This window comes from Elgaria multicarinata, chromosome 6 (assembly GCF_023053635.1).
Source record: "Elgaria multicarinata webbii isolate HBS135686 ecotype San Diego chromosome 6, rElgMul1.1.pri, whole genome shotgun sequence".
Taxonomy (NCBI): domain Eukaryota; kingdom Metazoa; phylum Chordata; class Lepidosauria; order Squamata; family Anguidae; genus Elgaria; species Elgaria multicarinata.
This window is the reverse complement of record NC_086176.1, coordinates 57,970,841-57,995,897: the sequence shown is the minus strand read 5'-3', so window position 1 is coordinate 57,995,897 and position 25,057 is coordinate 57,970,841. Positions and strand designations below refer to the sequence as shown.

General features: G+C 42.6%; 1 protein-coding gene across 1 annotated transcript in view; it reads left to right on the top strand.

Annotated features, from left to right (window-relative positions):
* Positions 1-25,057, top strand: part of ADAMTS19 (ADAM metallopeptidase with thrombospondin type 1 motif 19) — a 149,166-nt gene that overhangs the window by 102,698 nt on the left and 21,411 nt on the right. Inside the window, exons 15-18 of the mRNA XM_063129463.1 lie at positions 641-761; positions 4,595-4,675; positions 21,549-21,706; positions 23,292-23,445. Of these exons, the coding sequence (XP_062985533.1) occupies positions 641-761; positions 4,595-4,675; positions 21,549-21,706; positions 23,292-23,445 (514 nt within the window). The remainder of the gene's footprint in view (positions 1-640; positions 762-4,594; positions 4,676-21,548; positions 21,707-23,291; positions 23,446-25,057) is intronic.

The following is a 25,057-nucleotide window of genomic DNA, read 5'->3' as shown; positions in this document are numbered from 1 at the left end:
TTCTAAATAGTTCATTGGGACCTCCCAGTGGGACCATGGCTGTCTTGAAGGTGAGTGCTGAGTTGCTGGCACTCCAGTTTTAGAACAATGAAGAGAAGGAGCTAATAAAATTGTGATTTTTGTGTCATGTAGGAGAAAATAACCTCTTAAAAAAACCTGATAACATTTTTGGTATATATATACTTTATATGATTCCATTTATTTTCCAGATATAAAAGAAATAGTTCAAACCAAATGACCTCGTTTGAACTTCAATTATGAGTCGTGAAAATGCTATAAGCTAACTTTGTAAGCTATAGTCTAACTTTATAAGCTAACTTTGTGGGTTGCTGAAATGTTTTCCTGTAGCTAGACATAGGTAGGTCTTTGCCCATGAAGGTTATGTTGTTGGATGCTATATCCCCAATAGTTTAGAAAGAGGGAAGAAACAAAAATGGCTTCCTAGGTCCCTATACTAAAATCAGTAACGGTGACTACCCTCCAGAGGGCATTCTGTTTTACAACAATCAATATCTTGTGGTGGTTTTCCTGAGATGGGTCAAATTAGTGTAATATTTAGCTCTTGTTTAATTGCAAGCTACATTAAAAGACATACTGGAGCCTTTCGTAAGAATGTTTTGATGCTTCCTTTTTACCTCAGAAGTTTGGATGTGATGGCATTTTGGGATCTTTGGCTTGGGAAGATCACTGTGGTGTCTGCAATGGAGATGGGAAATCATGTAGAGTGGTTAAAGGAGACTTTAATCATACTCGAGGAGCAGGTAAACCATTTTTTAATTTAATGAATGCTTCTGCAAAGTTTGTATATATTATGAGTACTCTGCAGTGAGGAAATGGTTTAATAGTGTCTCATCTTTTATGTTAATTAAATTAAGAAACAACATTCAAGAGAAATAGAGGTTGTGAAGAAAAGCACTTTACCCATTCTCAGACTTATTATTGCTGAAATGAGGGTGATTAGGAACAGATGGGAACAAATATTTAGCAAACCCCTCTACTTTTTTGATACACAATACTCAGGTTTATTTACTTTCTCCAACATAAATATTTATCTGGATTAGCATTTTACCAACACTGAAACTTTAAATGAAGGAAAGAAGAAGATATTGTACATACAAAGAAAATTATTAAACATATATCGATTCAGTATTTATATTTAGCATGAACTGGAGTTCTTTTATGAAATAATTGAGAAGCTTAACAATTGTTCAAATTCTGATGTATGCTAATTTGCAGGTGAGTTTTTTTTAAAAAAAAATAATAAAAGGGAAATTTGCACATAAATAGACTGTCATAAAACACATATCTCTAATCAATAAGCAAAGTTCATATATAACAGTCAAATATCCTTTCGTGTTTTTTTCTATGATTATAAAAACCCACAAAATTACAGGACAATCCAAATCCCTGTGAAAGGCAGGCTGAGGGGTCATTGGTTGCAGTGAAGGTGTCACTCCGCTGGCTGGATGGCACTTTCACTTTGGGGACCTCCTTGTTCTCCTGCAGAAAGCTCCATGATGCAGAAATAATGCCAGTGGTATTTCTGCTGGCATTAGGGCCAGAAATGAGCATTATGGATGTGTCAGGGTTGGACAACATGCCCATGTGTTGGGCCTCATACTATACTAGCTTAGAGCTGATACCAGTTTTCCTTTTCATGGGTGACAACCAGAGGGAAATGGATTTTTTTTAAAAAAACAGTGGTCTGGGTAAGGAACAAACTATGGGAAAAAGTGAAACATGGAAATCCAGCTCCCCCTCAATTTAGGATATTTGCTGTCCGAATAAAATGCAAAGGGATGTGTAAATTTAATTGGTATCAGCATTTCCCTAATCTTAGCAAGTCAAGCATCAATGGTATATCTTTCTGACACAAGGAGGAAAACACTTGTGGAGCTATAATTTAAATTTCTCTCTTCAGAATTGTTAGATTTCGGGCTTCAAAGTAAGTAACCTAGTACAAATAATTTAATTAGGAGCAGAGAATTTTAAAAAGCAATAAACATCACAATCTACACTAAACCAAACAATGCTTCAGAAAAGAAAATTAGAGACACGTTTTGATCTTTGGATGTAGCTGTGTCCTAGGATGGAGATAAATTAGGACAAAGAAAACAAAAACACAAATGAATCTGAAGGTCTAAGAGGACAGAAAGTTGGAGAGTGAATATTTAAATTATATTCAAAGTTTAAACCTCCAAATGAAACATTGTGACAAATATCAATAAGCAAACATTTTTTAAATCATTACAGTTTTATGGGTGAGTGCTTGTCAGTTACATAGAATTATACTGTGAAATGTTCTCCTGTTTTAATAGCTAACATGTAAACCTTTTCAGAAATTTCTCCTAATGTAGATCTCAAATTTAAAGCTTTTTTGCCATGATCTAGCAAGCTTATTTACTTACACAAAAGGGATTGTGTTTGAACACCCAGACTTTTCTGTCTGTTTTGACATTTTACCCAAACTGTGATGTCTTCTCCCTCCCCTGAGTTTCAGAAATAACTTGCTGGTCAGTTCCATGTACTTATTGCTCAATGGAACTAAATTAAAGAGCTATAAAAACACTGGCTACAATCTATGCCTAGTTATACAGATACAGATCCCATTCATCTTTGGGGGAGAATTATGCATGCATAACTCTGCGGACGTTTGCAACCACAGCACTTATCTGTGGTCTTAATGATAAAGAACTATTTGTTTTTATTGAATCAGTGTCACAGCTGTGGTTTCTGCCTAAAGAAATGTTTGAAGGAATGTCTTACTTACTCTGTTATGTTCATTTAACTGTAGATCACTGTATATATGTATAACACACATGCCTATATACTTGTTTATTTTGGATATGGCTATTCAGAATTTGCCAATTCATTTCTGATGAGTCGGGAAGGAAACCTGGGAGTCCCATTTCCTTGCCTTGCCCCCCTCCCCCCCGCCCCCGGCCCACAGTGAAGAAAAGTAAACATTTGAAGTTTATCTGTGAAATCTTTTGTTGATATAGGAATGTTGGTCTGATCCAGCAGAGCTCTTCTTATATTCTTAATATTAAATGCATGCGGGCCTTTAAGTTCTCTCATAGACACACTGGATGTGTGTGGCCAGCTCTTGAAGGGAATTAAAATATGTGGGTAAACCCAAGTGACGTCTGTGGAATTTGTGAATGAAATTAGTGAGAACTTCATTTGTGTGTCTCTTGGATGTTGCCGAATGCTCTATTGTTTTATTAGAATAAAATACCATACTATTTGGCATAGAAAAGAAATCCATGCTTGTTACTCAAATCAACTATATACTATGTGCAGTTTAGGCAATATTCTTGCAAAAAGGTTTAGTAGAAATAGGAAATGTATGCTGATAATTTAATGGGCTTTTTGCAACACCTTTGATGCAAAAAATGAGATACAAAACAAATATGCTTTGTTGCTGTTCCTTTTACTTTTGGCTTGTGGTGGCCTCTGGCTATAACCAATAACAGTTGTAGAAATGTTGTTGAAAGGGGATAATACATTGGAAGCACATTAATTCATGAGCAGTGTGGAGAAAGCCATTAGAGAATTGGTCTTTTCCAAAATACAAGCATTAGGAGACTTAAATTGAAACCCCTCAGGTTTAAAACCAGCAATTAAAGTACTCTTTCACATAACAACACAGTTAGTGCATGGGGTGGGGGTGGGCAAAGGGGATAGGCACAGGGACAAGCCACAATTTTTTAACCTACAGCAGAATTCAAGAACTTTCCACTGTACTGACAACCAAACGGCAGTATTATCCACAACTTGCCTGTTTGCTTTGTGAACCAGGAGGAAGAATAACTTATCACAGCAGATGCTATGAGTTGCTCAAGCTGCCCACTGTGACCAACCTGGAAGTATGGCTGGCCACTAGTGCAGATGGTGACTGGTCTAGGATCCCAGATCTGTGTAGTCCCTGTGGCTTCTATTTGTTCTCAGGAACAGACCAGAAAGAAATCTTCACTTCAGCCCACCTTAGTCACTTTTTGGGTCCTGTGCTGGGTGGTTGGAGAATGGGGTGCTCGCAGCCAGTTGGGCAGCTGGCCCGAAGCCCCCAATCCAAGTTTTTCCAGTTGTGCAGCCCCAGCAATTCTTATCTCCCCTGTTCCCAGCACTTGTACAAAGGGGATCCTTACCTAAGAGTTGGAAAGTAGGCCTTTGAAAGTCCTCCTGGGAAAAGAATAGCTTAACTGGATGAAAAGGATTTGGCAAATACATAAATGACCAGTGTAGATTCATTAATTTTTTCCGTAAAGGATGATGTTTTTCCTCCTTTTATCCCCCATGGAGCCAGCCTTGGATACAATTCCACAGCCAACTCAAGCAGAATATTCAACAAGATAATGTTGAGTGTTTTCAATATGGAGACAAGCACAAAGCCAAGCACAAAGTCAAGACAAGTTCCTATGTTCCAGGAGATCAGCCCAAAACAGGTTACAGATCCAGGGGCAAATATGATTTCAAGACTTCATGGACAACTGGAGTCAAATCAAACATGAAAATTATTACAATTCCTTTTTTAAAAAAATACTGTTCAGTATTGAGTTATGCACCTCACATGGGATTTGTCATCTTGTAATAGGTTATGTGGAGGCTTTGGTGATACCTGCAGGAGCAAGAAGAATCAAAGTTGTGGAAGAAAAGCCAGCTCATAGCTACTTGGGTAAGTTGTGTTCTGGCCATAATTGTACCATGTAGCTGACAAACAATCAATCGAAAATTAGACTTCATTTTTAGTCTTTATAGATTGAAAGCAAAAGCAGAGATTCTGGAATATGCCCCAGTTCATAGCTAGATAGCTTTCGGCAAGACAATACTTGCTCAGCCCCAACTAGATCGGGGTAAAAGGGTTGTATCTCTGTTATGGGGATAATAATGCTTACCTATTTTACAGGATTGTCATAAGGACTACTTAGATTGCAGTCCTATACCAGAATCAGCCCCATTTAACTCAATGAGTATTACCTCTGAGTAGATACTTCAAGGATTGCCCTGTGCAATCACATAAGGGAAGTGAGATGAACACTTAAAAATGCTCTTTAAATGCTATGTAATAGTATTACTAGTCACCACTATACGTGTTTTAAAATGCTGATTCAGCATGTTTTTTCATGTGAGAGGATAGAAATAATATTCACAGAGAGAAAAAGTGAATTCCTTCATTCAAACAAAAGCATTTTCTTCAGTTGAAATCCAATTACTTTAAATAGTAGTGTTCTAAAAGGACTCCAGGATTGCTGCACCCCAGTTAAATCTGGTTCAGTTCTGATCATGTTAAAACTAATTCTGTGAGATTTTATTAACTTTCTTTTTTATTTACTCAAAAATGCATGAAATTGATTAAATAGTGTGACTCCAAGCGCAACTATATGCTGTTAAGGAGTTGGTGTCAGCCATCTTGGCTGCTACCCTTGATTTTACGCTCAGCGCTAAAGTATATCACTTAGGTATCACTTTTGCTGTTAATTGGGTGGTTTACAAATACTGGTTGTAAAACAAACAAATAAATAAATTAGGTAAAGTAAAACCATACAAAATACTCAAGCACACAAATTCCCGTCGAAAAGTATTAAACTCCCTCTCCTTGCCTGCTGTGGTCCTGATCCCCAACAGCTGCTATTTGTAGTTTTACATGGGATGTTAAACCACATGCTTAATATCACATGTAGTTTGGCCTGCAGATCCCAATTTAGAACAGCAGATCTCAGAGATTGGTCCTTTTCAACGAACTGTCAAGACTTTTCTCTTCAGCCAAGCCATTTATGACTAAGACATTGTTTGACTGTCAGATCTCTGTTTTTAATCTATTCATGTTATAATATTTTGTTATGGCTGTAATTCCATTGGTAGTTTATTTTTCTTTTAATTGCAACCAAGTTTAAGAACAATTGTTGAAAGCAGAGAATAAATTTTCTAAACAAATAATTTTAGTGCAATTTTATCATTAGCATCTTTTTGTTTTTAAGAATTAGTTGATGTTTATTCTTCGCAAGCTGCTAGCAGTTAAGTTCTGCAGTTTTATAACAACTGATTCAAAAGTTCCAAAGATATCTATAGGATCTTTTCATGACTAAAAGGTTGCAAATTGTTTTTGTAAAACATGGAAACAAAGAAGTCACTGTGGGGCTTGCTGTCTTTTATAATCTATCACAGGATCAAGTAAATATTAGAGGAGAAAAACTGGCAGTCAGAGCCTCAGCTTCCAGTTTAGTTCTAAGTGCTCACAAAATAGGTAAAACTGACAGCAACTGAAAGCTCATTTTGGAAAATATCCAGAATTATGAGTATTAAGACTTGTCATGCACAATTGATATTTGCTTATGCCTTATGGAAATATTTAGTGGGATCTAGGTTTGCCAGAGCAGTAGGCTGAAAGTTGAAAGGTGATACAAGGCGTTTATATTCCCTTTTAGTCCCCAAACCTGCAAACCTGTTCCTGGCTATTTGTGTGGGAGTCTTCTTGAAACTGCTGGGGTTTACTTCCAAGTAAATATGCATAGGATCAATCTGCTAGCCTAAAAGCTTCAACCCATGTTATATTTTGTAAAGAAGTTAGAATTATCATTAAAGGAGGACACTTATCTTTAACAAAGTTTGAGTGAGTGTTATCATCTTTAACAAAGACTGGATTAGTGTGGTCAGAGGCTTTGACCTTAGCCCACTTCTCCCTCCCTCCCTCTCTCTCACACACAAACACACCAGTGTAGAAGCCCATTGAGGGAGAGGATACAGCTTGGGTGTGCTCCTGGATCTGTTTTTGAGCTTGGACTCCCAGGTAATGGTGGTGGCGAGGAGCCCTTTAATGTAGCTGAGGCTGGTGCTCTAACATTTTGTTGTTTTTATCTTTTGTAAACCACCTAGAAATCCTTGGATATACGACAGTATAGAAATACTTCAAAGAAAATAATTAAAATGTGTTTATTCCTTGAAACATCAGACCTGGTCATGCTGACACATGCCTTACTTACATCTTGACTGCCTTGAAATTTATTTGGAAGCTTCAGCAACCAGTGATGGGAGTTGTACCACAAGAAAATGGCTTCCATGCTATTGGGTCTAGATACGATGAGAGCCCTTTTGCCTACGATGGTATATATGCCATATATACGCAATCATAGGCTCTAAATTAATAAATGCAAATATATTGTAATTCCACATGGTGGTACCTTAAAAATTTTATGTAGATTTTTTAAAATAAATAAATAAAATTAAAACGTACTTTAATCATAATCCAACCACCACTTCACAATAATGGCTTCAGGGGTCAGAGTCAGTTGAAGGGAAAAGGAAAGGAACCTCTCATGCAAGCACTGAGTCATTACTGACTCTTGGAGGGCTGCCAGCTTTCGCTGACGTTTTCTTGGCAGGCCTTATAGCAGGGTGGTTTGCCATTGCCTTTCCCCCAGCTAACTGGGTACTCATTTTACCGACCTTGGGAGGATGGAAGGCTGAGTCGACCTGAGCCGGCTGCCTGAAACCAGCTTCTGCTGGGATCGAACTCAGGCCGTGGGGAGAGTTTCAGCTGCAGAAACTGCTGCTTTACCGCTCTGCACCACACAAGCCTCCAAAGTCAGTTGAGCAGTTGTAAAAAGCTGCTGTTGGACTGGGAGTCATATACCAATAAGACAGGCAAGGTCAGATAAAATTTTACTTTTCACATAAGTGTTCATTAGGCTGCTTGCAGGGCTTGATCACATCCAAGAATTTTTCTGGAGCTAAAGAAAAATATTAGTTTCAAACCATTTTAAAACTGGAATCTACTCTTTAAAGTATGGGTGGAGAACATGTGGCTCTCCAGATGTTGTTGGTTCTTCTTCGTGGTCTCTGTGCATCACACATATGGGCTCTGCGCCTGCGCAGGGCCAGCTTCGGAAACTTCTCAAGCTGAAATCTTTTTAGGCGGGAACCCCTCCCCCACTGTCTACTGAGCATGCTCAGGAGTTCCCGCCTAATCCCCTCAGTTCTCTTCAACCGCCTGTGGGCTAACAGCGTTTGGAGACTTCTCTGTGGTATAGTGCGTTCTTATTATACCAGAGCTGAAAAATCTATCTATTTTTCCTTCTTTTTCTTACTTCTACAGTATTCTATTCTTTCCTATCCAAAAAAAAAAAAAAAATTGTTTGTTTTGTCTTGTCTTGGTGCCTATGGCATACCAAGGCCTGTTTAAGAAGTGTTCCAACTGCGGACAGAAGATTTCGCAAACGGATGGGCATTCCTTCTGCCTGCTCTGCTTGGGGGAGACTCATGTCGTGGAGTCCTGTGCTTTTTGCCTAAAGTTCTCAAGGCAAGCACGTAAAAACCGCGCAGATCGCCTTCGGGCTATTCTGTGGGAAAAGGCTTTGGAGGCAGTAGATAAACTGAGAGCGGCTCGCGTTTCTACATCTCCACACAAGATGGAGTCTATGCCCCAAAATCCTCCGACAAGGAGTGAAGCCTTAGCGGTTCCCCCCTCCTCCTCTCAGTCCGCAAAAAAGGCGGCAAAGAAGATCTCTAAGAGAGCGAGAGAGCACTCTGAGGCTGAAAACCCTCAGAGGAAAAAGAGCAAATTGAAGGGCAAAGATGGAAAGAAAAAATCATCGAAATCGATCTCGTTGGTACCGAGGAGCCCGGTACCGAGTACTTCGATACCGAGGCGCGAGACGGGGCATAAGAGCCCGATAACTGTCCGGGAAAGCCGCCAAATGGCTTGACAAAGACAAATTAGACCAGCTGGTAACTAAACAACAGATGAGTTTATTGCAGTTTACAAACAGTTCAGAGCAGGCAATGCAAAGGGGGGCTTGGAAAGTCAAGGCAGGGGGACGTAGGAGAGCAAGATTCAAGCTTACAGCGAAGTCAAGGTTCAGTCCGGAGTCTAGGGGACGTGGCAAAGCGGAGGAACGGTGGTTCAGTCCAAGGTCAAACACAGCCGATGGTCAGCAGGGTCCAAGTACACGATCCAAGAGTCAAGGGAGTAGTCACAGGCAAAACGTAGTCAAAAAGCAGTCTGAGGTCAAAACAGGATTCCAGAGTAGGCAGATGTGGTCACGGGGTCCGGGAGTCAAGGCTGGATTCAGGAACTAGGTATCTCGAGCAAGGCACGGGGTCACGAGATCTAAGAGCCAAAGCTTCCGCCAGAATGCTCAGATAATCTCTGACAATTTGGCATGGCTCACGGCTGCACTTTTATGCTCAGTCAGAGTGCTGAGTCATGGTCTCTCAGCTGATCTCTGATTGCCTGGCGTTTCTGGTGGAGGCGGCGAGACCGGCGTCTGGTTGCCTTCTCCGCCCGCAACTGGCTGAAACCAGGCTTCTCCGCCTCTTCCTCAGACTCCTGCGGCTCCTCCGTAGTTTTTGCTGGCATCAGGCCCTCAGAGCTGGCAGAGGTCCCAGCTGGCCTTGGCTCCTCTCCCTGAGGCTCTGCCACAGTCTCTGCCAGTTCAGTCTCCTTATCACCTGAGCTGGGACTTTCGGCACTAGGTCCAGCCTCTGCCACTTCCCCCTCATCTCCCGACTCCATCTCCATGCAGGGCATGACAATAACGAGTCTCACATTACAGAGACCTCCCTCGCATGCTATAAGCCCGATACTGAGGCTTTCGCTACCGACGCCTTTCTCAATACCGAGACGGACGACTCCATCCTCACCGCCGGTACTGAACCCTCCACCGCCGGTTGCTAATTCACCAGTCCCGTCGCCGCTCCATATTGTTACGGTCCCGACGGAAGAACCCAGTGTGAGGGCATCAATTTCTGAAGGTGAAATCAGAGGTTCCTCATTGGATAACACCGTGGTGGATCAGATACCTGTTTCCCCTCGGTACCGAGCAGAACCCATCGATACCGACAGACGTCGGTACCGACAGCAACCATACGTCGATACCGAAGGCTTTCGATACCGACAAACACCTCCGTATGGTTACAGCCGTGATGGTTCACCGGCTTCACTTCATTCAAGTCAACAATACGTCGCGTATAACGAAAGATCAAGGTCCCCACCGAGGGGTCGGGACCATTATGCCGATTGGTACCCTCCACAATTTCCTCCACGTTACTATGAGGATTGGAGACATAGAGGGCACCAAGAATACTACTATCCGGAACGCCACTACGACTCGTACCCCGTTTCTGCCAGCCTCCTTCCGAGACGGTCTCCTGTCCACCGCCTCCGGAGGATGTCACAGACATGCCTCCACCGCCTCAACCAGCGGTACCGAGGCGCACGTCACGAGCGACGCGAGCGACGGTACCGATCACTACGGTACCGACTCAAGCGTCACAACCACGTCCGAGCTTGGAGCTGATGCCACGCGTTTTGGACGTCTTATCGGAGGAGGACTACCAGTCTGATTCCTCCCAAGAAGCTTCACCGGTACCATCCATTCCCTCCCCTGATGACATTGTAGGGACTTTGGATGTGGTCTCCCCTTCAGAAGACCTATCGCACTTTGCCGATCAAGTGCAAAGGATGGCGAGATCATTGGGGATTGAAATGTCTCAACCCACTGAAAAATTGAACGACCCAGTTTATGACAACGCATACTGTGAGTCAGCTACTCCAGCAGCTATTCCCTACTTGCCCGTGCTATTACGCACAGCACAACAGTCGTGGAAGCTGCCTGCCTCTATGCCACCAACGTCCAGGAGGCTAGATAATACATACAAGATACAGGAAAAGTCTGCTCCTTTACTTTTTACCCATCCCAAGCCTAACTCCATAATTGTAGAGGCGTCTCAGGGACACACTCATAAGAGGCACAATGCACCGGTAGATAAAGAAGATCATCGGCTCGATGGCATAGGTCGAAGAATTTATTCTTCAACTGCACTGTCATTACGAGTGCATAATTACCAAGCCACCATGGCAAAATATCAACTCTTCTTATGGCATCCCTGTCTGGTTATCTGCCAGATGACCAAAGGGAACTGGTGACCGTCTTTTACACTGAGGCCATGGCATTATCAAGGCAACAGCTTAATGCAGCTCGCCACACGACAGACTGCGCCTCAAAAGCCATGGTAGGGTCCATAGCCCTACGAAGACATGCATGGCTAAGGTCAGCAGGTTTGTCTCAGGAGGCACGCTCCCGTATCGAGGATTTGCCATTTGATGGAAACGGCCTATTCCATTCTTCCACCGACAAATCGATGGAGAACATCCAAAAAGCCAAGAATACGGCTAAAAAGATGGGAATTGGGCAACAGCAACAACAGCAAATTCAAAGAGCATTCCGCCCAAGACGCTGGCCTAGGGCTCAACAGCAGTTCCAACCCAGACAGCAACAGCAATTTCAGGATAGACCTCCTCTGTACCAACCCCAAGGTCAGTACAAGAGGCAACAATTCCCGGGACGCTTCAAGCAAAACAGAGGCAAACCCGACCAGAGTCAAAGACGGCATCTTTGACTGTCCTATAAAATTAATTTCCACACCTAAATTTGGAGACATCCTTGCCCCCTTTTAAAATAGTTGGACCACCATTACCACCGACAGGTGGGTCCTTAATATCATTTCCGGGGGCTACAAAATTGAGTTTACCACCCTCTCTCCCTTAGGAACCGTAAGGTTCCCTCCACCTACAGACACTCTAGTGCAAGAGACATTGTCTCTTTTGGAGAAGGGTGCCATAGAGCGATTACCAACCCATACCCTAAGGTGCGGTTTCTACTCCCGCTACTTTACGGTTCCTAAACGGGATGGGGGGCTAAGACCTATTTTGGACCTTAGAGACCTGAACAAGTTCATCAATCAAAAAAAGTTCCGGATGAACACCTTAGCAAGCATCCTACCTTTCCTCTCCCAAGGGGACTGGTTTACTTCCATTGACCTTAAAGATGCTTACTTTCATGTCTCAATTTACCCTGACCATCGCCAATTACTCCGCTTCATAATAGGGGAAGACTTCTTTCAATTTAAGGTGCTTCCTTTTGGTCTTTCTACAGCCCCCCGAGTCTTCACAAAGTGTATGGCACCAGTTTGCGCCTTTCTGAGGACTCGAGGGGTACAGATTTACCCCTATCTGGATGATTGGCTGATAGTGGCTGGTACGGAGCAGGAAGCTACCCATAACACCCACCTCACCACCAACCTCCTTAACGAATTAGGCCTGTGCATCAACAAAGAAAAATCAAATTTTCAACCAACTCAAAAAATTAAATTCCTTGGAGCAATTCTGGACTCAACCCGCTCCAGGGTTTTCCTTCCAGAAGATAGAGCTACAGCATTAATTAGACTTGCACTCAAACTCTTTCACTCCAAGATAATATCTGCTTTCCAGGTGCAAAGACTACTAGGTCTCATGGCAGCTACTGTCAGCGTCGTCCCTTGGGCGCGCTTGCACATGAGACCTCTTCAGTTGTGGCTTCTGCGGGAGTACGACAATACAATGGATGCTCATCGAGTGAAATTGTCGCTCCCTTCCAAAGTAAAGGACTCTCTCCTTTGGTGGACAGATCTACCCAACATTATACAGGGCCTGGACTTCAGACCTCCATTACCATCGCATCATCTGATGACAGACGCCTCCCTTTTGGGCTGGGGAGCCCATTGCGGAGACCTCACAATCCAGGAACGTTGGAGCCCTTCCGACAGGAAGAGGCATATAAACGTCCTAGAACTGATGGCCGTTCAAAAAGCACTGTGTGCCTTTCAGCAGACCTTGTCAGGACATGTCATCCAGATCCACACAGACAACATGGCTGCTGTTTGGCATATAAACAAGCAAGGTGGAACACGGTCTATGGACCTGATTTCCCTAACATTGGACATTTGGCACTGGGCTATCGCCCACAGCATGACGTTATCGGCCATTCATATCGCAGGCCAGGACAATATTCTGGCAGATGACCTCAGCCGCTCGTTCGTGGACATGCACGAGTGGCAGATGAAAGACTCAGTTCTCGACACGATCTTTCAGGCGTGGGGACAGCCTGTAATAGACTTATTCGCTTCACCAGAGAACGCCATCTGCAACCTGTTCTGCACGTGGGCAGGTCACGGGACAGCATCTCAGGAGACGCCTTTGAGAGGATGTGATCGGAACAGCTCCTGTACCTGTTCCCCCCCATACCACTACTATCCAAGGTGATCCTGAAGTTGCACACAGACAACGCCAACGCCATATTAGTAGCACCTTGGTGGCCAAGGCAGCCGTGGTTCACTCCGCTACTCAAACTGTCCTCAGCGGAGTTTATCAGACTACCCCAATGCAACAATTTGATCTCCAAGGAGAAAGGACTCATTCTCCATCCAGACGTCCGGTCTCTGAACCTGACTGCATGGAGAATCAGGCATCGGTAGATAACCTATCCCTGCCTGTTGACGTATGGAACATTGTTCTAGCAGCCAGGAAACCGGCCACTAGAAAATCATACGCAAAAAAGTGGGAAGCATTTTCTGCTTTTGCCTTCAGCAGAAACGAAAACCCGCTTACAGCACCTTTACCCATTGTACTTTCATTTCTTTTTTCTTTATTTAAAAAAGGACTCAAGTTCTCGTCACTTAGAGTTTATTTGGCAGCTATTTCTGCCTCTCACCATTGGGTTCAGGGCTGTTCAGTCTTCACCCATCCTTTAACTAAACGTTTCATGAAAGGTATGAAGAATATTATCCCACCTATTCGTTCCTTTGTTCCTCAATGGAGCCTTTCCGTGGTGCTCAAAGCACTAGCTGCAAAACCCTTTGAACCATTAGCAAAGACAGACTTACGTCTATTGACTTTTAAAGTGGCATTCCTCGTTGCCATCACGTCTGCTAGATGTGCATCAGAGTTAGCAGCACTACGTATGGACCCACCTTATACGGTGTTTCATGCTGACAAGGTGGTCCTTAGACCAGACCCAGCCTTTCTTCCAAAGGTGGTGTCCTCTTTTCACCTTGGCCAGGATATTACTCTGCCAAGTTTTTTTCCAGCACCATCATCTCCCCTTGAGTCGACTCTGCACACCCTGGATGTGAGATGCGCCCTTGCTTTCTACCAGTCCAGAACAGCAATTCTACGGAGATCCCAAAGACTCTTTGTTTGTTATGGGGGCAAACAAAAGGGACTCCAAGCATCTCCGCAGAGAATATCTGCTTGGGTTGTTCAGACTATTAATTAGCTTATGAACTCACTGGCCTCCCGTTGGAGGGGAAAGTGCGCTCTCACTCCACCAGAGGAGTGGCCACTTCTACAGCCTTTGAAAAGGGGATCGCGTTACCAGACCTCTGCAAAGCGGCTACCTGGTCGACACCTTTGACATTTGCCAGTCACTACTGCCTGGACATCAGGGCGCGCAGAGACTGTGCCTTTGGGCGTGCCGTCTTATCGGCTATTTTGTGACTACTTATCCACCAACTGACACCACCCTCCTCCGATAAGTCAGCTTGTTAATCGCCCATATGTGTGATGCACAGAGACCACGAAGAAGAAAGACAGGTTGCTTACCTGTAACTGTAGTTCTTCGAGTGGTCATCTGTGCAGTCACACAACCCTCCCACTGTCCCCACTATGGTGTCATTAAAATTTTTGATCACCTGGTGGTTCTCCTCAGTGAGATTGTTTAGGCGGTTTCAGGAACTGAGGGGATTAGGCGAGAACTCCTGAGCATGCTCAGTGGACGGTGGGGGAGGGGTTCCCACCTAAAACGATTTCAGCTTGAGAAGTTTCCGAAGCTGGCCCTGCGCAGGCGCAGAGCCCATATGTGTGGCTGCACAGATGACCACTCGAAGAACTACAGTTACAAATAAGCAACCTGTCTATTGCAGCTCCCATCATCCCTAGCCAGCACTGCCAATAGTGAGGGATCCTGGAAGTTGCAGTCCAACAACATCTGGAGGCCTACATGTTCTCCAACCCTGCTTTACAGCTTTGGAGATGTAATGTACAAGAGCATATCCTTAAAATGTTTCACAATACATTTCACAAACTGAAGGAGGTGTTTTCACAGTTTTCTGAAATGGAAGTGTCTGCATATATGACCCAACTGTACAAATCGTAAAGGAAGATGTTATATATGCTTCTGGTCAATCCATATCTGTATCTGCTTATGTCAATTATAGTATTGGCTTGTTTGCAGTGTGGGAATGTGCTTAGCAGGATATGAGAACAGCAGGCCTGACAGGGAGGGATGTGGCGTCCCCAATTAGAAGTGTGAGGAGGTGAGGGGTATATGGAGGACATACAGGTAAAAGAAGAATACACAGACAATTCAGAGCTCATAAGTTCATACTCAAGTGAGGATGGGCTTTGCAGCACTCACTCAGCATTGCCATCACCTCCTCCACAATCACCAACACACACACACACACACCTCCATCCAAGCAATTTATAGGGTTGTTGACAATGGCAAATTATCCCTCCGTCTCCCAAACTCCCCTCCTTTCTGGCTATTTCCCCTGTACTTTTATATCCCAAATCGCTTCCTATGTATGCCTTGTAATCCTTCTCATCCAGTAATCTATTATCTCTTCCCACCCATGACTTATTAATTACTTTGCCTAGCAGGTTGATCATACCCTCCAACTTCTTTTGGCTTCAGTTTCAGCTGTAGAAGTGCCTTGCTCTCTGGCTCTTCCCTAGCAGCAGACCCTAGGTGGTTCTCCCTCAGATGCTATACAAGTGATTAAGAAATCTTATTTCTCTGCGAGTATTATATCCATGCAATGTCATCTCTCTCAGCTATTCTGAGCATTAATGGGACTTCTGTGTCCTTGTTTAAGGTACGTGGTGGGGAATGTTTCAGTCACATAAGCACTTTGCATATAAAAACACTTGCATTCCTCTGACTTGGGCTAGATCTACACTACTGCTTTATAGAGCCATTGAAGTGTCCATGGCCCCTTCTTGTTGCATTTGTTCCAGTTTTTTAGCCCATATGGACAGCCCAGCTACCCCAGAGTGAGCTTTCTGTGGAGCTTTCTGTGGAGAAAGAACACTCTCTTATGTCCAGGATCAGTGGATTGGATAGGGCCAAACAGGAGTCTGGGAGTGTTGGCATCGCATGTTGTAGAAGGGGCTGCATGCTACCTGAAAGATCAGGTTCCCAGCCTTGGGTCTAGCTTTGCTAGTGGGTGTGTACCTTGCAGTTTGGCAAAGAGTGCACTTTGATATCCCAACTGGATGTACTGCTCTCAGAACAATGATAGCCTCTCCTAAAAGAACTTGAACTTGTAACTTGACTAATGAAATGTGCTTTGTCTATGGCTTCCTTTGAGTTGTACAAAGATGGTACAAAATACTGTAGCTGTAAAACAAGCTGCTGTGTACTCCAGTGGATGTTCCAATAACATTTATTCACTGGGTGGAGGACTATCCACTCTTACTCAGCTTTTAAATAGAATACTTTAAAACATTGAGATACTGCAACAGGAAAAAGAACTTACAGTGCAGTAACATTATTGGATATTGCAAGGATGCTATAGAGCAGGGGTGGGCAACCTTAGGTCTGGGGTCAGTCCGGCTCTTTGGAGTTTTCTGAATGACCATGCTACCTTTCCTAAGGCTTAATTATTGGAAATAAGAGCTACAATATGCTGGTATTTATTTATTTTGGCCTCATCCACTTTGGTTTCACACACCCACCCCAATGTGCCCCCCCAAGCTTCTCCAAATTGAATTTGGTCCTCCAGTTGAAAGAGGTTCCCCACCCCAATATAGAGCATTTCACACTATTTGCATTCATTGTATTGTGCCTTATTGCATGCATGATTGCTGGCTAATGCAGTTGTATTATTTCCAGTTGATGGTGCTATTGCCATTGTTTCCCATGGAAACATAACAAAACAGTACGAATATGGATAGGAGAGGAGTTGATTGCCAGGAATGACTCACATAACATACAACTTTGTGAAGAGATTTGGGCAAGTACTGAGTAGCTGAGGCGCTTTCACATCACTGATGCCAAGCATGAAATTTCAATGAAAAAGAATGTTTAGGGCAACCTTGTCCAGAAGATGACTTCAAGCCTATTTGACTTCACATATCTGGTTAAAAGGCCTGAGAAATTCATAATTCACATTACAGGGTGAAAAATGAAGTATCGTGTACCAGTAATGACAAAGTTGTATAACCTCAGTTCCTTGTAGTGTATCTCACTTGACCTCATTAAATGCTTGTGGGGATTGATGAGGCCTAGGAGGGAAAAGAGTCAGCCAAAAAAAATTATTCCTGGCAGCAAATATAAAATTAATGTCTATTTGCAAAGCCACAGTTAAGAACTGTCTAGAAATATAGTGCAAACATGTAACATTATTTGAGGCAAGAGGAGATCAGGTATTTGCAGACATACTCATCACGACAACCTAAATGAAGATAGATAGCATGATCAAACAAGTTCTTAACGATTTTGAAAATATCCAAATCTTTATCAGGCACAGGTATAAAAATAGTTTTAAAATGAGTTTAAGTATTATGGTTAATGGCTCGGAGCCTGAATGTACTGTTGTCAGAACAATGATGGTGAAAAACAAGCCATGTCAATTGAGTCACAGTCTGCTAGGTGTTCCCCTGATAAATTAATTGAAATAGCTGTGGAACAAAGTTAAACAGTTTTACATTTTTCAGTTCTTTTAGTCAAAGAGCTTCCCTGGTGGAGCAGACCAACGTCCAACTAATAAAGGATTTTGTTTCCAACAGTAGCCAACAAGGTACTTTTGGGAAGCTGAAAGCAAGAGTATGACTGTTTGTAGTCCTATGATTATTGTTTCTTGTTACTTGTCCCTTGCATTCAATACTGCTTCTGAACGTGGAGTTTTGAACTGCTAGCATGACTAATTGTTGTTGATAGGCTTATCCCCCATGAATTTGTCTACTTTATAATGTATCCAATTTCTGGCAGTGAAACCTAACACCAGTTGGCTCAGTGGTCACAAACATTTCAACTGTGCAAGAAACAAAATGGCCACACTGTTTGGACTCCAATAAGTGTGAAGGAAGGAGAAGTTGTCGATTTGTCTGGGATTAATACTTCACACAGTTCCTTGGGGTGGGAGTGGTGTTGTGAGGCAGGATGAAATCTGAGGAGCTAGAGAATCAAATGGGGCATAGTGCAAGGAAGCAGACTGGTTGAACAAAAGGTGCAGAGCAGACAACGGACTGAGAATCAGGAACCTGATGGGAGGGCACATAGTGGGGAGGGTAGAGGAAAAGGGAAGAGAAGTCAGTAAATTTTTGAAAGATAATGAACAAGCACAGAAGTGCACAGGCAAGAAAGGGTTAGAGGGCTCGAGAATATGAGCCATAGACCATAATTTTGCCAGCTACAGAGCTTGATAGGGCTGCTGTACCTTTAGTAGATGCATACAAGGGAAATTATGTTACTTGTGGAGAACAGAAAAAATCAGCTCAAGAAGAGAGAAAGGACCACTGCCATTATGCCAAAGGAGAACAGGTTTGTCTCACCTGCCATCAATGTGCCACTATTGTGATCTGCTCCACCACCACCAGAATCACACACCCCATTATAGCCTTTACTCATGCTTTAGCTATGATTTCTCTTTCCCCCTTGCTTGATGGATCACTTGGCCACCACAGCTGCAAGTGTGACAATGAACTCTACAGTGGAGTGCTCTCTAGGGCATGCCGTTATGGGAAGATTTGTAAACTGAACCTCTGAAGCTGCAAGGTTCAACATCACTAATCGCAAGACACAGGTAGCTTAGCCTGCAATGCAACACTCACCACTATGAAATGAAGCGATTCTGGAATGTGATTGGAACGAAGTGGAACGAAAGGTGCGGGAGGGGTCAGTAAGTTGCAGAAGCAGTTCACTTTTGTTGTGTAGTTTAGGCTTACTAAATTCTGCAGAATGAATTCCATCCCCAAGATGATGATGATGATGATGATGATGATGATGATATTATTATTATTATTATTATTATTATTATTATTATTATTATTATTATTGCATTTATATGAAGTCAATGAGGGACAAGATCATGAGGTGTAGGAAGAAATCTTGTGCAGAATGAAGTGGTATTTCTATTTGTATCAATAGGTTCTGTTCAAAGAGGAATTTCAAGATTTAGCTACATTGGCAAAGGAGATTTGCAGTCATTTTTGGAAGTATGATATTAGATCTCCTACAATACTAGAATCTGGGGCCATCTCATGATGCTGAGCGGATATTCAAAACAGATAAAAGGAAGTATTTCTTCACACAGCACATAGTTAAAAGTATGGATTTCATTCCTACAAAAAGTAGTGATTGCCATTTACTAGGCTGCCTGTGGCTACTAGTAGTATTGTATCGAAATTTCGACTGGGCCCTTGAGGGCAGCAGACACCCCCGTGTCTGGCCCTCAAGGGCCCAGTCGGACCCACCCAGTGCTAGGACAGGCCTGTGCCCCTGCTCTTGAGCCTTCAATAGCAGTTGGGTGCGGGCCCACCCTGACATGCTCCCTTTGTCCTGGGGAAATTGGGGAAAGGCTGGGGAGATTGTGTATTTTCCCCCTCCACTCTAATGGCAGCTGCCACCATTAGAATGGAGGGGGGGGGAAATACATGACTTTTCCAGCCATGGGGAAATCATGATTCTGCCACCGCCCCCACCTGCATTAACCTTGCATTAAGGCCCCAACTGACATGGGAGGGGGGAGGAAAAGCGCACTTTCCGGGGCCTCTGGAAAGAGTGCAATTCCCCCAGCATGTCATTAGCCAATTTATGTGACAATGTTTTGAATTTTTTGTAATCACCTTGGTTGGCCTCAGAAAGGTGGTTATAAAATACGCAAACAAGCAAACAGAGGCATACTACCTCCAGTACTGGAAGTAATATATAGCCATCATGACTAGTAGCTAGGCTTTGTAGAACTTGGAGGGGGGGTGCCCCCGTGAGCTTGATGAGCCGTGTTCACACAGCTCCGCTTCAAGGAGGTGGGCTGTGCCAGCCTTTGCCACGCACTTGGAAGGCACATTTTGCTGTCCTCCCTGTTAGAGGGCCTTTAAGACCCCAATTTGAGGGAAGGAGGCAAAGCGTCCTTTCCAGGGTCTCCAGAAAGTGCGCAATTCCCCCATCCATGCTTTGTGTGCTTTGCTTGCATGGCCCGCCTCCTTGAAGCAGAGCTGTGCGAGCAGGGCTCATCGAAATCGCAGCCCCCCCCCCAGTAACTTCTTCAAAACCTAGCTACTAATCATGTTGGCTATACATTACCTCCAGTACTGTTTGTTTGTGTATTTTAATACCACCTTTCTGAGGCCAACCAAGGCAAGTACAAAAAATTCAAAACTTAGAAGACATTGTCACATAAATACATAGGAAACATTAAAAACAACATTCAAAACTATAACAATTTCAAAAGCCAAGTTAAAAACATGTGTCTTGATCCCCTTCTTGAATGCCGAAAGTGTGAGGACCAGTCACAACTCCTGCTGATCTTAGGGCATATCTACACCAGACAATATCCTGGGGATCATCCCGGAATCATCCCTGTGTGTCCACAAGACGCCCAGGGGATCCCAGGAGCAGGGAGCCATGACCCCTCCATTTCCCCGGGATATTGCGATATACTTTTTTCTCGGTTTTTCCCACGGTCCTGGGATGATCTGGAGGACAGTGGGTGGTGTGGCCGCCTGTCCTGTCTTCTTCCCTCTTCTCCGCAAGTAGCGGGGGACATCGGAGGGAAGGAGCTGGGCTCAGGAGGGTCCAGGGGCTTCGATGGTGGGGGGAGCAGGGTCAGGACTTTTTTCTTTTTAAAAAAACGTACTTTTGCACTGGAGCCCAGGCGCGCTCCAGATCCTGTCTTTTTTTTAAAAAAAAATGGCGGGCGCAACATCCTCCTTCCTGGATGTCATGCGCTGCATGTGAATGTAGGGGGAGGATCTTGCAATCAGCATACTACAAGATTCTCCCCCCTCCCTCCCGGACCGCTGGGAAGTGTAGACATGCCCTTAGTAACCAAACAGATTCATACCGAGATAACTGGTCCCTCCGATCGCCAGGACCTAGGCCATTTAGAGCTTTAAAGGTTAAAACCAATGCCTTGAATTGGACCTGGGAAACAATTGACAGCACTTGGTATACTGAATGTTGGGCAACACACCGGGAGGATGCTATTGCACTCATATCCTACTTGCTAGCTTTTCATAGGCAGCTGGTTGTCTGCTCTATGAAAGAATGCTACACTAGATGGGCCTTTGGTCTGATTCAACATAGCTCCTCTTAATGTTCTTGTCTACTTTTATTTTCTTAGATCCTGACAGTATTATTAAAAATATGTTCAAGAATCTTCATGTAACATAAGCAACAAAAACATACTGTATATTTTGTACTATCCATATTGTATTATTATGGACTAATTTTTACAGCCCTTTTTCTCACTCATTATTTTATTGAACTCTGTCTTGAATATATGAAGAGAATTCCGATAATTATTGTGTATATGGCTTTTGTCATTCATCCCAGCTGGGAAATAGTCAAAACGTTTCCTTGCTGAGATTTGTTTATTATGCTTAAAAATAAATAGCTTTTTAATTTGGACCCTGTGGTTCCACCAGCATGGAAAAATAAATTCTGACAGAAGAGCAGGAAAATGTGAAAATGAACCACTTTTTTCTATACTTTTTCCTGATGTATCTGCAGCTCTTCGAGATGCCAGCAAACAGTCTATTAATAGTGACTGGAAGATAGAACATTCTGGAACATTCAACATTGCTGGTACCACTGTCCATTATGTTAGGAGAGGTCTGTGGGAGAAAATCTCTGCCAAAGGTCCAACCACATCACCTTTACATTTATTGGTATGATAGCTTGGATAATAATTTTAAACTATTTTACTCTGTAAAGTATAATAAATCAAAGTTGGTGCCAAAGTGTTATATCCAATAGTGCAGTTCCACCAGCAAAATGAATTTCCCCCTTCCTGCTGTGTGATCCTCAGATCTTTTCCTTAGGGTTGAGGGAGCCCCTGGAGCAGAATTTGCGCATGCGCAGAGGAGGAAGAGAAGACATGGAAGTCTTGTCATTTGGACAGTGGATCCAAGTGTGTGTGTGTGTGTGTGTGTGTGTGTGTGTGTACACATTTGCAATCAAATATGATAGTAATTTGATTACTGGAGTATTGTATAATATCTCGAAGTTGCAAATATTTCTGCAAAAATCTGGATAGTTTAGTTTAAGGACATATAGTTTATTTTTTAAAAAAAACCTTCACAACTCCAGATATGCTCATATCCTAGCAGTATTGGATAAAAGGTGTTTCTATATTGTGCTCAGAACACATGTGAAATTACAAAACATCTTCCCTTCTCATTTCACTGGAGGAGGCCAATCTGTGCAAAATCTATGCAAATAAGCTCATTTTATTTAAGTAAATGGGAACTTACACACAGAAAAGATATGTTTGTGCATATGTGGAATAGTGTTGGACTAGCACAAGAGAGTTTATAAAATGAAAAATGAAGTTTAGTTAAGGTGTTGGTGTTAACCATTGTCTAAGCTGTGGCTTTCCTTATAATCAAACAACGCTGACCACTATTTTGATTGGAGTGTAGCAAGAGTTTAGTCATGAAGCAAAATAACCTTACGATTCAAATTTATTTCTAAAAATGTATTTCTATAAATATACGCTTACTGGATTTTTTAAGTGCTTGGACTAGAATTAACCACATTACACTTCTGCCACATTCTTGCAGTTTAATGACTATTGCAGATAGTATCCGTATGACTAAAGCCCTCCTGACATCTCTAAACTTTGTGTAATGCATATACACATTCTTCTTGTTAGATTTGGAGTGGATACTGCTTTGGAGTGGATACCTACACAAATAATTTGCTCTCTTTCCCCAGAAAATCCTACTGACAATCATTTTCCTCGGTCTCTCCCCTCCTCTCCTCTTCTCTCTAAATGCTATTATAACGAACAGAAAGTTAACTATGTTTCATGTGGAATGATCTATAACAGCCATTTTCAGAAGTTACCTCCATGCATTGACAGAAATTTAACATCATGCATAGCAGCCCTCTGGTTTTATTTAATGTCTGTTGTGAATGTCAGACTGAGTAGTTAGTGTTCTTTGCCACTGATCAGAATGTGAACAATGCAAGCAATTTCTCTTTCTTTCCTATGAACAGATGAAGCTACTTTATAGTGATTAAGACCATTAGTCCATCTATTCCCAAACTGTGTATCACTGATGGGGTCCTCCATTCGAGCATCTCTTAGCTCTGCACCAGTTAAAATCCATTTAACCGCAGTTGCTGAGAACTGAACCTGGGATCTTATGTATGCAAAATGACTGCTCTACTACAGAGCTCTCCCCTCCCCTCCCCTTCATTTATTGTCTCCCCTGTGATACCTAAAGTTCCATTCTGTCTATTTCACAGGTCCTGCTTTTTCAGGATCAGAATTACGGGCTACATTATGAATACACTATTCCCTTGGACCCTTTGCCTGAGAATCAAAGCTCAAAAGTGTCTGAACCACTTTTTATGTGGACACACTCAGGTTGGGAGGACTGTGATGCTGTATGTGGAGGAGGTAATGGTCTTCTAAAATCTGTGGTATAAGTAAATATTTATTGGGTTGAGGTTTGAAGATTTGTTGTTGCTGCTGCTAATGTACAATATTATTGTCATGGAAAGATCAAAACTCTGAGTGGTATCCCATGAGGTTTTCCAGCTGATGGTACTTATCCCATCAGCAGAACTAGGGAAGGATTCCACCTCCTCCCCTGTGTGCTCTCAAAATCTGCTCCAGAGGAGATTTTAGGGGGAACAGGAAGTCCCATCGCATGAATCAACTTCTGCTCATGCAATATTGGATTCCAACTGCTGTATTCAACTTAATGATTTATCTTTCTTAAAATAGTATTTTTAAAATCAAAGGAATTTTTTTTACTGCTAGGCAATATAGGCAGGCATGTCTACTTAAAGCAGAAGTGCAATTCTTGAAAGGGAACTCAAAACTGTTAAATATCTTTCAACTTAAAATTCTAGATAAGACGTAGCATCTCTAAAGCATCCACAAAGTTTCAAGGACATAGGGCCTTTTCTATATCTTCCCTTGATAGATAATGCCTTTTAGTTACATAGTTGAATGTGAGGCTAAAGGTCAAACAGCTGAATGCAAAAGGGTAACCTTTAAGACAATTCACTGCAAGCAACACCAGAAATGTGCTGTATATAATGCAGTTTCCATGTAGGAAATTCTATATGGGCAAGCTATCTTGGGCTCTCAAGAACAGAATTCAGGAGCTCCTTTCTAATATCAGGAATAAAAGAATTGGCACCCCATTTGTCTGTTACTTTATAGAACAAGAACACAATGCCATAGATGTGAAATTCTGGGTATTAGAAATGATAAACACAGATAATGATAACATCTTATTTATTGCATTTTTATACCGCCTAATAACCGAAGCTCTCTGGGCAGTTCACAAAAATTAAAACCATTCAAAATAGGAAACAACAGTATAAAAACATTATATAAAATACAATATAAAAGCACAACCAAGATAAAATCAGTAGCAGTGCAGAAATACAAATTTAAAATACAAATTTAAAACAGCAAAGTTAAAATTAATTTATAGACTGTTAAAATACTGAGAGAACAAAAAGGTCTTCACCTAGTGACAGAAGGAATACAGTGTAGGCGCCAGGCAAACCTCTTTAGGGAGCTCATTCTACAGTTGGGATGCCACAGCAGAGAAGGCCCTCCTCCTGGTAGCCACCTGGCCCACTTCCTTTGGCAGGGGTTCACAGAAAAGGACTCCAGAGGATGACCTTAGGGTCCAGGCAGGTACATATGGGAGGAGGTGTTCCTTCAGATAGCCTGGCCTCAAGCAGTTTAGGGCTTTAAATGTTAATACCAGCACTTTGAATTGGGCCCAGACATCTTGAGCAGAAAAGGAATGGAGTGAATTTTGAAACTTCAAACCTCATCTCCACAAGGCCTCAATGAGAGATGGATTCATTTTTCACTTCATGTAATTAAGTTCTTGCATTTAGACACACACCCCTCTGTAGCAACGAACCAAGTTCTTCCTTAACAGTTAATCCTGAGTTATAATTAACTCCTGTGTGGCAGATTGATATTTTCTATTGTATGCATATAATGCATTGCCTTTGTCATGGGCTGGGCCCATGGTCCC